Source organism: Trichomycterus rosablanca, chromosome 1 (assembly GCF_030014385.1).
Source record: "Trichomycterus rosablanca isolate fTriRos1 chromosome 1, fTriRos1.hap1, whole genome shotgun sequence".
In the NCBI taxonomy this organism is placed as follows: Eukaryota; Metazoa; Chordata; class Actinopteri; order Siluriformes; family Trichomycteridae; genus Trichomycterus; species Trichomycterus rosablanca.
Genome location: NC_085988.1, coordinates 46,156,641 through 46,170,984, shown reverse-complemented (window position 1 = coordinate 46,170,984; position 14,344 = coordinate 46,156,641). Strand labels below are relative to the sequence as shown.

The following is a 14,344-nucleotide window of genomic DNA, read 5'->3' as shown; positions in this document are numbered from 1 at the left end:
CGCTCCTCCACCTTCCGCTTGAGGATGCCCCAAAGATGTTCTATTGGGTTTAGGTCTGGAGACATGCTTGGCCAGTCCATCACCTTTACCCTCAGCCTCTTCAATAAAGCAGTGGTCGTCTAAGAGGTGTGTTTGGGGTCATTATCATGCTGGAACACTGCCCTGCGACCCAGTTTCCGGAGGGAGGGGATCATGCTCTGCTTCAGTATTTCACAGTACATATTGGAGTTCATGTGTCCCTCAATGAAATGTAACTCCCCAACACCTGCTGCACTCATGCAGCCCCAGACCATGGCATTCCCACCACCATGCTTGACTGTAGGCATGACACACTTATCTTTGTACTCCTCAAATGATTGCCGCCACACATGCTTGAGACCATCTGAACCAAACAAATTAATCTTGGTCTCATCAGACCATAGGACATGGTTCCAGTAATCCATGTCCTTTGTTGACATGTCTTCAGCAAACTGTTTGCGGGCTTTCTTGTGTAGAGACTTCAGAAGAGGCTTCCTTCTGGGGTGACAGCCATGCAGACCAATTTGATGTAGTGTGCGGCGTATGGTCTGAGCCCTGACAGGCTGACCCCCCACCTTTTCAATCTCTGCAGCAATGCTGACAGCACTCCTGCGCCTATCTTTCAAAGACAGCAGTTGGATGTGACGCTGAGCACGTGCACTCAGCTTCTTTGGACGACCAACGCAAGGTCTGTTCTGAGTGGACCCTGCTCTTTTAAAACGCTGGATGATCTTGGCCACTGTGCTGCAGCTCAGTTTCAGGGTGTTGGCAATCTTCTTGTAGCCTTGGCCATCTTCATGTAGCGCAATAATTCGTCTTTTAAGATCCTCAGAGAGTTCTTTGCCATGAGGTGCCATGTTGGAACTTTCAGTGACCAGTATGAGAGAGTGTGAGAGCTGTACTACTAAATTGAACACACCTGCTCCCTATGCACACCTGAGACCTAGTAACACTAACGAGTCACATGACATTTTGGAGGGAAAATGACAAGCAGTGCTCAATTTGGACATTTAGGGGTGTAGTCTCTTAGGGGTGTACTCACTTTTGTTGCCGGTGGTTTAGACATTAATGGCTGTATATTGAGTTATTTTGAGGGAAGAATAAATTTACACTGTTATATAAGCTGCACACAGACTACTTTTCATTGTGTCAAAGTGTCATTTTGTCAGTGTTGTCCCATGAAAAGATATACTTAAATAGCTGCAGAAATGTGAGGGGTGTACTCACTTTTGTGATACACTGTATATTTTAACTTAGTAGTGTGGCTCATATTATTAGAAAGTCAAATTGCAAAAAATAGTAGTAGAAATGATGAGAAATGAAAGATTGGGGCACTTGAGTGATGCAGCTATCTGACACACTAGCACACCACTGCAGTGTTTGAACTGGCAAGTTCTAATCTCAGCAGACAATCACAAAAGGAAGAAAAGTCGGACAGATTTCCTCCCTCTGCAATATGCAATCTCCGGGAATGGTCGGGGCGTTTGTCACACAGAGCATGGCATGGCACTTCGTATGCAATACAGCTCTGTGTGGGAACCCAACAATGACAGGTTATTCAAAGCGAGGACAGCCTGGACATGTGTCGGAGGGGGCAAGTGGTGATCAGCTCTCCCTGATAAGATCAGGGGTTGTGCAAGCGGGAATGGATTTACAAATAGAAATTGGAAATGACTGGATTGGGAGATAAAGCAGGAAAAGTCTATTTTGCACCTATCGGGCTGAAATAATGCCTGAGGTGTTTAGGTTTTACAGAAGCTAACCAACAAGCCATATGCCATAAGAGTACCAAAATTCATCCGCTAAATAACCCTGGGGTAAAATCCAGGGGTCTTAACAGTATTCTTGACACCTGATAAAGGTTTTATTTTGATATAAAATAATATAGTGTTTATACACTTATCAGCCATAACATTAAAACCACCTCTTTGTTTCTACACTCACTGTCCATTTTATCAGCTCCACTTACCATATAGAAGCACTTTGTAGTTCTACAATTACTGACTGTAGTCCATCTGTTTCTCTGCATACTTTGTTAGCCCCCCTTCATGCTGTTCTTTAATGGTCAGGACCCACACAGGATCACTACAGAGTAGGTATTATTTGGGTGGTGGATCATTCTCAGCACTGCAGTGACACTGACATGGTGGTGGTGTGTTAGTGTGTGTTGTGCTGGTATGAGTGGATCAGACACAGCAATGCTGATGGAGTTTTTAAACACCTCACTGTCACTGCTGGACTGAGAATAGTCCACCAACCAAAAATATCAGCAGCACCCCGTGGGCAGCGTCCTGTGACCACTTATGAAGGTCTAGAAGATGACCAACTCAAACACCAGCACTAGATGAGCGATCGTCTCTGACTTTACATCTACAAGGTGGACCAACTAGGTAGGAGTGTCTAATAGGGTGGACAGTGAGTGGACACGGTATTTAAAAACTCCAGCAGCGCTGCTGTATCTGATCCACTCATACAGCACAACACACACTAACACACCACCACCATGTCAGTGTCACTGCAGTGATGAGAATGATCCACCACCCTAATAATACCTGCTCTGTGGTGGTCCTGTAGGGGTCCTGACCATTGAAGAACAGGATGAAAGCAGGCTAAAAAGGTATGTAGAGAAACAGATGGACTACAGTCAGTAATTGTAGAACTACAAAGTGCTTCTATATGGTAAGTGGAGCTGATAAAATGGACAGTGAGTGTAGAAACAAGGAGGTGGTTTAATGTTATGGCTGATAAGTGTATGGCCACTAAATCTTGTAACTGCTAAAATCAGATAATAGTACTAACAGAAACCAGAATCAGAGAAACCTGAGGCAAGTATATTATGTGCCTGTCACCTGGTGAACAGCTGACTTGGTATGCTGCTGATGCCGTGATCCCCAGCAATGTTTCTCTAATATACCAACCAGAGAAAATAGAAACATTCATTTTATGCCTTATATTAGCAAATCACTGCAATACATGTACGGTACCATGGGGAAAAAAAGGAAATTTGCCCTTCTTGATGTTTTCTATTTACACTCATTTGTCATAGTAAATGGTTTCAGATCCTTCTGAACTTCACATAAGGAAAGAAAAAAAGGCTTGCAAGCACCAGATTAATCCTTATGGCGTTTAATTGGGTTGGGGTCAGGGCTCTGTGCAGGCCAATCAAAAAGTGTCAAGACATGTACAGTGCTGTGAAAAAGTATTTACTCCTTAGCAAATTCTTCTATTTTTTTAAGTCTGTCATGTATTAAAATTAGATGGAGGATCCAAAACAATATTGTAAGACATGTAAACATAAAAAATGCAGTTTTTAAATGATTGTTTAATTTATTGAAGATGAAAACCTGAACCTAATAACTGGTTGTGCCTCCCTTTGCAAAAACAACCGCAATTAAACTCCCGCAATAACTTGTGATGAGTCTTTTACAACACTGTGGAGGAATTTTGGCTTTTCTTTGCAGAACTGTTTTAATTCTGCTACACTGGAGGGTTTAAGAATGAACTGCCCTTTTAAGGTCTTGCTATTCTATGACTACTTTCTCCATTTGTGAATAATGGCTCTCACTGTGGTTCTCTGGAGTCCCAAAGCCTTGGCTTGGCAATGGCTTTGTAACCCAGACCTAAACACTGCCACATCACCCCACTGCTGCGTTCTCTTCACTGGCTTCCTGTAGCTGTACGCATTCAGTTTAAAACAACAATGCTCACCTACAAAGCCAAAAGCTACCTTAGAGAACTCATCAAACCCTGCTCTGTACCACACAACCTCCGCCACTAGTCCCGCTCGCCTTGATCCTCCACCCAGAACTCAGGAAAGACACACATCAAGGCTTTTCTCTGTACTTGCACCCAAGTGGTGGACCAAACTTCCTCTGTCTGTCCGAACATCTGAGTCTCTCACTGTCTTCAAAAGATGTCTAAAAACCCACCTCATTACAAAGCACTTAAGCTGAGAACTAACATGTACCTGCTAACGCTTTTATTTAATTCTATAAAAAAACTCTACTTAAACTCGAGTAGGAAATGTTTACTGTGGCAGCACTTCTTTAAGTTGTTTGGATAAGAGTGTCTGCTAAATGCTGCAAATGTTAATGTATATTTTAATGACTTCGGTTTGCATCAGTAGTGCTGCTTTTTGACACCTTCTAGCCTGGCAGACAGGTTCTATTTAAGTGATGCTTAAATTCAACAGGTCTGGCATCAATCTGCCTAGGTGTGGCTAGTGAAACTAAACCAATCTGCCACCTGATATAATAGCTTAAGGGGAAATTAGTTTTTCCACATAGGGCCAAGTAAGGCTGAACAATATTTTTACTTCAGTAAAAAAAGTCATTAAAAAGGCATAATATGTTTAGTTGGATTATCTTTGTGTATTATTAAACATAATTTTAGCGATCTGCAAAAACACAAGAAATTGTGCAGGTGCGAATACATTTATTACATTATATTTATGGACCTCTGAGAGAGAGGAAGAGAAAGAGAGAGAGAGAGAGAGAGAGAGAGAGCAAGCGAGAGGTCATACTGACCTTGTGTAAGGCTCACAGCTGCTCTTCAGCAGCGACAGCAGTACTGGGTAGTTCTCATTACTGCAGTTACTCTGTGCTTCATTATACAGGTAGGATAGAAGCTTGACTCCCTAAGAAACCAGAACCCCCTTAATCTATTAAAAACAGTACCTTATATTTAACAGTGAATCTAAAAAAACTGAACCGTGTCTCTCACCACAGGAAATGTAGGCTGACATCCAGTAGCAACACCATTTACACAGCAGAGCTCTGCCAGGTATCTGCCGAGCACACAGACATAGTGGAATTACTATCATTAGCACATCAGTTTTCCACTTACAACATCTGCTAGAGTAAGAGCAACAGGTAAGCAAGATGCACTTGAATGTAGCACATTTTCACAAATACACTTAATCAACTAGGGGTTACTTGCTTAAAGCTAACAACATGCATAAAATCTCAGCAGTGCTTCTTGCCGAGCTCCACATAAAAGTGAGGTCAAAAAATCGTTCAGCCCACATTTAGTTTTTTACATTTTTAGAGCCTATACCTGTAGCATACTGCAATTAAGTATCTTAAGTACTTATGATGCCTGAGAAAGTCCTGACCATTGAATGGCAGAGATAAGTGGTGCCATAACTATCGCAAACATGTTACAGAATGACATTTTGGTGGTGATAACTATGTTGGAAAAAAAAAACCATAGCTTTATGATAATACTGTATTAATATTTATTATATTATATTTATTAAGTGTTGAAAAATAATGCCTGAAAGTTCCAGTAGGGCTTATTTCCTCAATTAAAATTTCATCAGAGTCATGGCTATCCAACAACCTGTCGGGGGTTTGTGGCTTGTCCCCTCTCAGACCACTGTCTGTGGGTGTTCATCAAAAAGCCTATTTGGCCAGCACCATATGGCCAAAATGATTTGGCCCCTATCAAAGTTTTTTATGCTGATCATATCTGCTGCATTCAAGACATGTACTATGAGTAAGGCCCTAAAGGCCCTACGGACGTAAAAATCGTGTGACAGACTGCGAAATGAGCAGTTTCCTGTGTAATATGCAATTTTCTGTGAAATTTTAAATGTAAGGTTTGTGTTTCGCGATGTTTCGTGTTGAAGTGCCTCACGTTTACTGGTTAATTTGCACATTGTGGCGGTCCTAGTGTAATTGACTGTCTTTAAAGTTTGCTGAGTTTATAATGTAAGAAATAAACTGTACATAGACAAACTACTGGAAGCATAATACTTTACTGGCTTGTTCTTTTAACGCACAGACTACACAGAGATGATCACGTGTGTAGAGAAGCACACATGGTTGATTATGGAATCCCCAAGAGACCAAAAAAAGCACTCAATATGTAAACACATACATCAAACATCGTCCGCACACCACACCCACAGAATCAGTCTTATACACTAGCAATCCTACGGCAATTCAGTTAGCAATCGGTTAGTCAAAATGTCCAAGATGTCGAAGCCTAAGGCAGCTAAAAACACGACTCGGGTAACTGAGTTTGGAAAACTCCCAACCAATTCTGTGGATGCTGGGGGGGATGTGAAGACACGGAGGAGTATTTTCGTATTTGAGATCGTCGCTGGATGTTCTAGGTTCACATTCAACTATTAACGTAGGCTGTTCTGTGTATTGTAGCTTTCATTTATTCTATCATTCAGTTTATGAGTGTTTATAATTTAATGACACTTGTGAAATGTGGCACTTTTCATTAAAAATCCATGAAATTTGTCATTTTTGGAGAAACGAGGTCCGTGAAATTAGGCGCATTTTCCTGTGAATTTAGCCCCTAACTATGGGACTAGCAACATGATGGATTAAAAAAGTATTCAGACACCTTAAATTGCATGGTAGATTTGATTTTTAATGAATTTATTGTGCATTTTTACCAATTAATCTACACTATCACATAATGGCAAAGTGAACCAACGTTTTTAGAGAAAAACTGAAATCTTCTGTTCACAAATTTATTCCAAGCTTTTTTGTAACACTCCAAATTGTGGACAGGTGCATTCTGTTTGTTTCAATTATTCTTATCAGCAGCTCAATTGGAGCTTGGAAAAGCACAGCTGGGTCTATAAGGTCACCCAGTAACACACAAGCATGAATTTCAATGCTATATAATTAAGAACAAGCTAAATAAAAAAGCTATCGGAAATATTGAAAAAAAACAGGGATTTCTACCTGAGCTGGCGTCCTAGCTTGCGGAAATGGAAGCCGATGGTAAGCAGACTGAGTGCTGCTGGCGTACTCAGAACACACGCCCTGTAGTAGTGCAGATAGCGCCTTAGGCCACCTGTAAATGCCTGACACATGCAAACAGAAAAAAAAAAACACTTATTAGATTTGTTTTCGTAAGGTTTTGATACAAATCCGATGGAGAAAAGCTGCCAGCCGTCCTTGATGCAAAGCAAGGTCAGCCATGCTGAATGTTGAGCCATTACCTGAAACACTAGGCCTTTCTTATCAGCAGAACCCAGAGAGAAGCGGCTCAGGCGAAGGTAGTGAGTGCCATATTGCGCCACCTCCTCTAACAGGCGGGTCACACTCTCCGGGGACGTTCCCGACACACACACATCTGCATGCACATCAAAGTGCACACTCGTCTGGAACAGAGTGTGCGGAGTGAGCGAAGTGAATAAAGACGATTAGCATATCCACAAGCCAATAAGTGCTTCATTACCTACATCGCCTATTCCTCAAAGTGTAAAGAAGCAATCCGTATTTTTTTTTTATGCTACACATATGAAGTGTAATTAAAAGCATTTCTAATCACCTCGTTTAGAGGGAAAGTACCAGAGGCCACCCCTATGAGTACATTAAGAAGGTCTTTAACAAGCTGACTTTGGCAGTCCAGAGGCAGAGGGAGAAGAGGAGAGGGAGTCTGAGTGGAGAGCATATTCCTCATCTCACCCTCCCACAATCGGTACAGCTGATCGAACGCCCCCCTGCCGGCCTCAGTCAGATATGGAGGTTCTTTCTGACCTGGAGGACTAGAAGCAGAACACAGAATTAGTTTTTTTTTTTTTTCCAGACAGCACCAAATGCTCTAATTCAATTTCCTGCTTCTTATTCTGCTCAACTGGATGCTATGCATAGTGACTATTAAAATCACACAACTATGCCACATCAGCCATAAATACAAAAGAAAAATAATAAAGGGTATACAAATTTGGATCAGTTAGGTACATTTACATCTAAACCCACTGGCCAGTGATTAAGAAGGTTCCAGATTCATATGAATGATAAGTTGAAAAAGAAGTGTTCTAGTATGATATGGGCCCATCACAAGCCCCACAAGATTTTCAATGCACCTTAGCATCGACTTCTCAAGTCTCTAAAAATGGTACTGTATCTCCAATTCACCTCACTTGCATGTCTTTGGACTGTGGGAGGAAACCCACACAGACACAGGGAGAATATGCAAACTCCATACAGAAAGGACCCGGATTGCTCCACCTGGGAATCAAACACAGAATTCTCCTGCTGTATAACGAGCCACTGTGCCACGCCTAACAAAGAGTACAATCACTGTATAATAAAGGTAGGTGTGTCTAATAAGCCAAACCAACACATGTATTTATCTGATGTATATGATGTATGCAAAAGTTTAGATACAACCCTGGCCTATTTTTATTTAAAGTTTTTTTTCTGCAAATGGTAACACACAGTTACTTTATATTTGATAAACTTAAAGAATAGGCGAAAAAAAATCTAATACTAATTATAGCACGATTGGAAATCCTTTCAGCTGTAATATCTCAAAACTCATTAGACCTTAATTGACTTGACAGGACATTGAGCAGGTCAAGAACTGTCATTAAGAGTCGTCAGCTTATGACAGTTCAAGAGCATAATCAATTCTTCAACCTGTCAAGTTCTCTTCTAACACTTAACATCCATGGAATCCATTAAACAGCTGACTGGGGATTGAAAAATAAAATCAGAAGCTATGGTCATCAAACTCAAAGCTAGGCAGAATTGAGGAGGTCAAGGTAAAATCATAAAAATCTCAGAGATAGAACTGCCTGTATGGTGGCTATAAAATACAGAAAGTCCTAGAGGTGTTAAACTTTTCTACTGTGCAGTGGTACTTGCCATACATTCTACTTTATCAAAGGCTTTAAGGGTGTCGAAACATTTGCATGAACACAAATAGAAGTACCATAGCAAGGGGTTTGAATACTTTGTGAGTGAAAGATTTCAGTTTTTTGTAATTAAAAAAACTAAAAGAATGCTTTCACTTTGTCATTCTGATTTATTGATTGTGAATTGATGGTTAAAAATGTACCGATCGGGGTTTTTGGCACCGATTCCGATCTCCTTTCAGGGATATCGGCCGATAGCCGATTCCGATCCGGGGGGGGGGTGATTTAGCAGTAAATAAAGTAAATAAACTTAAAAAGAGCCTCACAGTGAAGATAAACCAGAGCAGCGCACGCTCCGTGTTTTCTGTTATTAATTAAATGTCGTGGTTTTAAATAAACACCAACTACTACAGAACATTTTGTGTGACTCTCTTACATTAAAAAGCTTAATTAAAAAGCTTAATTAAAAGGCTTAATTAAACTGTTATTACCACAGATCTGTAACCAAATCAGACTCGTTCCGTCTAAGGAGCTAAAAGTTTTCTGATGATGAAGTTCAGCAGATGATCCTGAACTAACGAATTTGGTAATGAATAAACTTTTGCCTCGGATTGGCTCTGTAACGTTTTCTGTTCTCATCTACATCACAAGCAAGAACCGCTTACGATTTACCAAAGTGAACCAGGAGTTTATATAATGTGCTCATAGAATCGACTCAGATGTGACCGTGTTGAATTATCTTTTTAAAGTAAATATTACAATCAGCAAAATTACATCGTATGTATGATGCACAACGTTAATGATGTTATTTTAGGTCATGAAGAGCTTTCACGATTGTTTCTGTACGATTGTTGATGAATGGTGATGTGATGGTTGGTGCTTTGTAGCTCAAAGTGTGGATCAATCCACTGAGCTGTTAACTTAACGTGATCTTTATATAATCACACGATCGGATCGGCTACTTTTAGGAGATATCGGCCGATCGCCGATAGCATATTTTGATTAAAAATCGGCTGATACCGATTCATAGCCGATCGATCGTTCCATCTCTATTAAAAATATAGCACATGTAGCCATATGAGTCTAGTGCAAATTATATTCTGCCTCCTACCAGCCCACGTTTTCCCAGCAGCGCCGTCTGGCAGGTACAAATGTGCGCAGAGCCTCCCAGACATCAGGCTCCGGACTAGAACTCTGCTCAGACTGTGAGTCGGGAGTCAGATTAGAGGCAGACTGGAAGCCTTCATCCTCAGACTGATCCAAACATTGAGGAACCTGAACACACAAAAATGACTAATGTGAAATAGCATACCTGGTCTTTCAGTTTGAAGTATACAGCTATGTAAACAATGGATTTTTAAAAACTCAGCTAAAAACAAAGTGGCTGGCCACTTTAAATTTTGCTTATATACACAGGGGTTGGACAATGAAACTGAAACACCTGTCATTTTAGTGTGGGAGGTTTCATGGCTAAATTGGACCAGTCTGGTGGCCAATCTTCATTAATTGCACATTGCACCAGTAAGAGCAGAGTGTGAAGGTTCAATTAGCAGGGTAAGAGCAGTTTTGCTCAAAATATTGCAATGCACACAACATTATGGGTGACATACCAGAGTTCAAAAGAGGACAAATTGTTGGTGCACGTCTTGCTGGCGCATCTGTGACCAAGACAGCAAGTCTTTGTGATGTATCAAGAGCCACGGTATCCAGGGTAATGTCAGCATACCACCAAGAAGGACAAACCACATCCAACAGGATTAACTGTGGACGCAAGAGGAAGCTGTCTGAAAGGGATGTTCGGGTGCTAACCCGGATTGTATCCAAAAAACATAAAACCACGGCTGCCCAAATCACGGCAGAATTAAATGTGCACCTCAACTCTCCTGTTTCCACCAGAACTGTCCGTCGGGAGCTCCACAGGGTCAATATACACGGCAGGGCTGCTATAGCCAAACCTTTGGTCACTCGTGCCAATGCCAAACGTCGGTTTCAATGGTGCAAGGAGCGCAAATCTTGGGCTGTGGACAATGTGAAACATGTATTGTTCTCTGATGAGTCCACCTTTACTGTTTTCCCCACATCCGGGAGAGTTACGGTGTGGAGAAGCCCCAAAGAAGCATACCACCCAGACTGTTGCATGCCCAGAGTGAAGCATGGGGGTGGATCAGTGATGGTTTGGGCTGCCATATCATGGCATTCCCTTGGCCCAATACTTGTGCTAGATGGGCACGTCACTGCCAAGGACTACCGAACCATTCTGGAGGACCATGTGCATCCAATGGCGGTGCCGTGTATCAGGATGACAATGCACCAATACACACAGCAAGACTGGTGAAAGATTGGTTTGATGAACATGAAAGTGAAGTTGAACATCTCCCATGGCCTGCACAGTCAGCAGATCTAAATATTATTGAGCCACTTTGGGGTGTTTTGGAGAAGCGAGTCAGGAAACGTTTTCCTCTACCAGCATCACGTAGTGACCTGGCCACTATCCTGCAAGAAGAATGGCTTAAAATCCCTCTGACCACTGTGCAGGACTTGTATATGTCATCTCCAAGACAAATTGACGCTGTATTGGCCGCAAAAGGAGGCCCTACACCATACTAATAAATTATTGTGGTCTAAAACCAGGTGCTTCAGTTTCATTGTCCAACCCCTTTATATATCAACCATTACATATTTCAAACAGCTGTTTATATCATCAGATTCCCAGCTCAAGGGGATACATGCAAAACCAGACTGTGTAATAAGCAATAAGTTAATATGTTCAATAAAGATGGAAGTACACTCCTGGGCAAAATTAATTGGCCGAACCCAAAAATCCTTTTAATGGTCCTTAAATTGTTCAGAAAATGAACAGGATCTAAGAAAATGCACTCTTGAGGCCTGACTCTTTTTGTCTTCTTGTACGCAAAGACAAATTCATGTTTGTGTGTTCAAAATAGTTTTTTTTATTGTTTGTTTGTTTTAGGTTTGGCTGATTTTTTAGCCCAGGAGTGTATAATGGTTTGAGAGTTTTTGTGAATGAAGATAGTTCACATTATACGAAAAATTCATTTAATTTAAATCCATATAAATACCGATTGTTTTGGAATGTCCAACCAGGTCTTGGTGTCCACTTACATTTGGCCTTATAGTGTGTGAAGTATGTGAATTTAATGAACTATATATATTTGAACAGTGAATTTTGAATATTGAATTTCAGTGTCTAAATATAAAGCTAACTCAATCCAAAAATCTGGCAGACAGAATAGACATCTCACCCGAATCGTCAGTCCTGTGACCTCTGCGTTGCTGGGCACTGGTGGCAGATCCAATCGGACATCAAGGTCTGCCGTCCTCGAGTGCTGCAATGCCCCGAACAGAGACAGTCTAGTATCCCTCTCAAATCTCTCCTCCTCTGCATGTCTACTTTGCAAACCAAAGAGCCCAGTTCCTGGAGGAGCATCTAGTAAATTGAGGGTCGTACACACTCCCCCCAATGCCCCCCATTCCTCCTCACATACTAGAGCCCAAGTCCTACTCTCCAGCCTCTGTAGCTCGTTGTCCACGTAGCCCGGAAGTGGAGGTCTGCGTAGCACGGGGCGGTTGCGCCGCATACAGTCCCTGCTGAAAGAGGGCACATGGGATGGAGCTGAACCTGCTAGCTGTGCCAAAAGCTCCAGCACTGATTCAAGCTCAGATAGACCGGAGGAGCAGGATACTTCTCGCAGCAGCTCAAGGAGGCCCTCAAGCTTCTCGGCTTCCTCGCTATGACCCGAGACGCGGAGGTCAAAGGAAATCATGAGCATTTTGTTGTAGGATGGTGTGTTGGACAAAGCATTCGGTGCTGAGGAGCTGGATTTGGAAGAGCAGTCTTGGAAAAGTTTGGAGAGGAGTGTTGCGTAGGCGCACCTTCGGAGGGTGCGATGAAGCTCAGAGCGCGAGACACTTCCCATGGAGCGGCGCTTCCATGACACTCCGGACAGGCTGCAGTCACAAAGTGCACCAATGAGTCCTGTGATGCTGCTGCCGCTGGTAGTGAAACCAGAAGAGGTTTTTGGTGAACCCCAGCTGCAATTCATGGTCACTTACTGTTAATGAGATCAGTGCATCGTTTGATCTGAAAAAAAAAAAAAATTGACAGGCACCCTAAATGACTACTGATATGATACCAATGTTTAATGAACATACTTTGCATTTACAAAACAAATACCAAAACACTGTGACAGTGGGGATTTATTTATGAATTTATTAGGATTTTAATGGCATGTTTTACACACGTTGGTAATCACTGGTTACACAAGATTCAAGATTAATGTCAAACACAGTCATGAACAATTTTGTATCTCCAATACACCTCACTTGCATGTCTTTGGACTGTGGGAGGAAACCGGAGCTCCCGGAGAAAACCCACACAGACACGGAGAGAACATGCAAACTCCACACGGAAAGGACCCGATCCGCTCCACCTGGGAATCAAACTCAGGACCTTCTTGCTGTGAGGCGACAGTGCTACCCACCGAGCAACTGTGCCACCCAAAACAGGCGTTTTAATTTAAAAACATGTCTTACAGTGTTGCAAAACTTCCACTTGAAAAACTGCCACAATTAGTATCTTCATTTTTCAAATCACAGCTTTTTTTTTGTGTGATGAGGCATCAATTTCTGGGTTGGTGAATTTTGAACAAGGAGACTAAAGACCTTAATTAGGTACATTTCAAATCTTTTCTTTGTCCTTTCGCCTGCTAAATTAAAGTTCAAGTGAATTAACAAATTACATATCAGTTTTTGTTGCATTTTTAGAAAGTGTCCTTTCAAACTTTTCTGGGAATTGGGTATGTTCAAAACACTGCATGTGAACCGTTAAATGAAATGTTAAAATACAAAGTTTTTTAGAATCCTTACATAGCATATTAAAGCCTGCTACAGCCTTATAGGGGAGGCGCCACGTTGATGTGTATGGCTTCAGAATGGGATGTACAACAAGCACGTGATCAGGTGTCCAGCTTTACGTTTGGCTGCACTGCACAAAGCTTAAATGATTATAAACAAATGTATAATTTGATGCCTGCAACACACTCAAAACAATGAGCATGAAGCAAAATAAGAGTGAAAAGGTTACATAACAGTCAAGTTACACTGTTTTAATACATCTCAAACATGAAAAACTTTACATCTCTGCGCTTTCATTCATTCATTTCTTTCTTCATTTACAACTGCACAGAGCATGAAGGTCCTGGGTTTGACCCCCAGGTGGGGCGGCCCGGGTCCTTTCTGTGTGGAGTTTGCATGTTCTCTCCGTGTCCACGTGGGTTTCCTCCGGGTGCTCCGGTTTCCTCCCACAGTCCAAAGACATGCAAGTGAGGTGAATTGGAGACACTAAATTGTCCATTACTCTGTTCGATATAATTTTGTGAACTGAAGAACCTTGTGTAATGGGTAATTACCGTTCCTGTCATAAATGTAATCAAAGTGTAAAACATGATGTTAAAATAGACTTATGTGTCTATGACTCTAGTGTCTCCATACATGTCTTGATTGCAGTGTTGGATTTGCTACAATTACCCAATATATTGCTAAAGTTATCCAATATATGTAAAGTACAGGTACATGTTTGTTGTTGTGTTTGTTCCGTTTTCTGAATTTGTACTGTTAAATTTTATAGTGTGTACCTTTATTGTTGTATAATGGTACTGGAGCTTTAATTTCCTTCGAGATCATTTAAGTATAAAT

The 14,344-nt window shown here is 41.5% G+C and overlaps 1 protein-coding gene across 1 annotated transcript in view; it reads right to left on the bottom strand.

Moving 5' to 3' along the window:
- The window catches only part of tubgcp6 (tubulin gamma complex component 6), a gene marked incomplete at its 5' end in the record, with an annotated part of 51,457 nt that extends 38,821 nt beyond the window's left edge, over positions 1-12,636 (bottom strand). The window contains 7 exons of the mRNA XM_063004148.1: positions 4,545-4,654; positions 4,741-4,804; positions 6,726-6,847; positions 6,986-7,147; positions 7,318-7,534; positions 9,741-9,904; positions 11,893-12,636. Coding sequence (XP_062860218.1) covers positions 4,545-4,654; positions 4,741-4,804; positions 6,726-6,847; positions 6,986-7,147; positions 7,318-7,534; positions 9,741-9,904; positions 11,893-12,636 — 1,583 coding nt within the window. The remainder of the gene's footprint in view (positions 1-4,544; positions 4,655-4,740; positions 4,805-6,725; positions 6,848-6,985; positions 7,148-7,317; positions 7,535-9,740; positions 9,905-11,892) is intronic.
- Between the last annotated feature and the right edge of the window lie 1,708 nt (positions 12,637-14,344).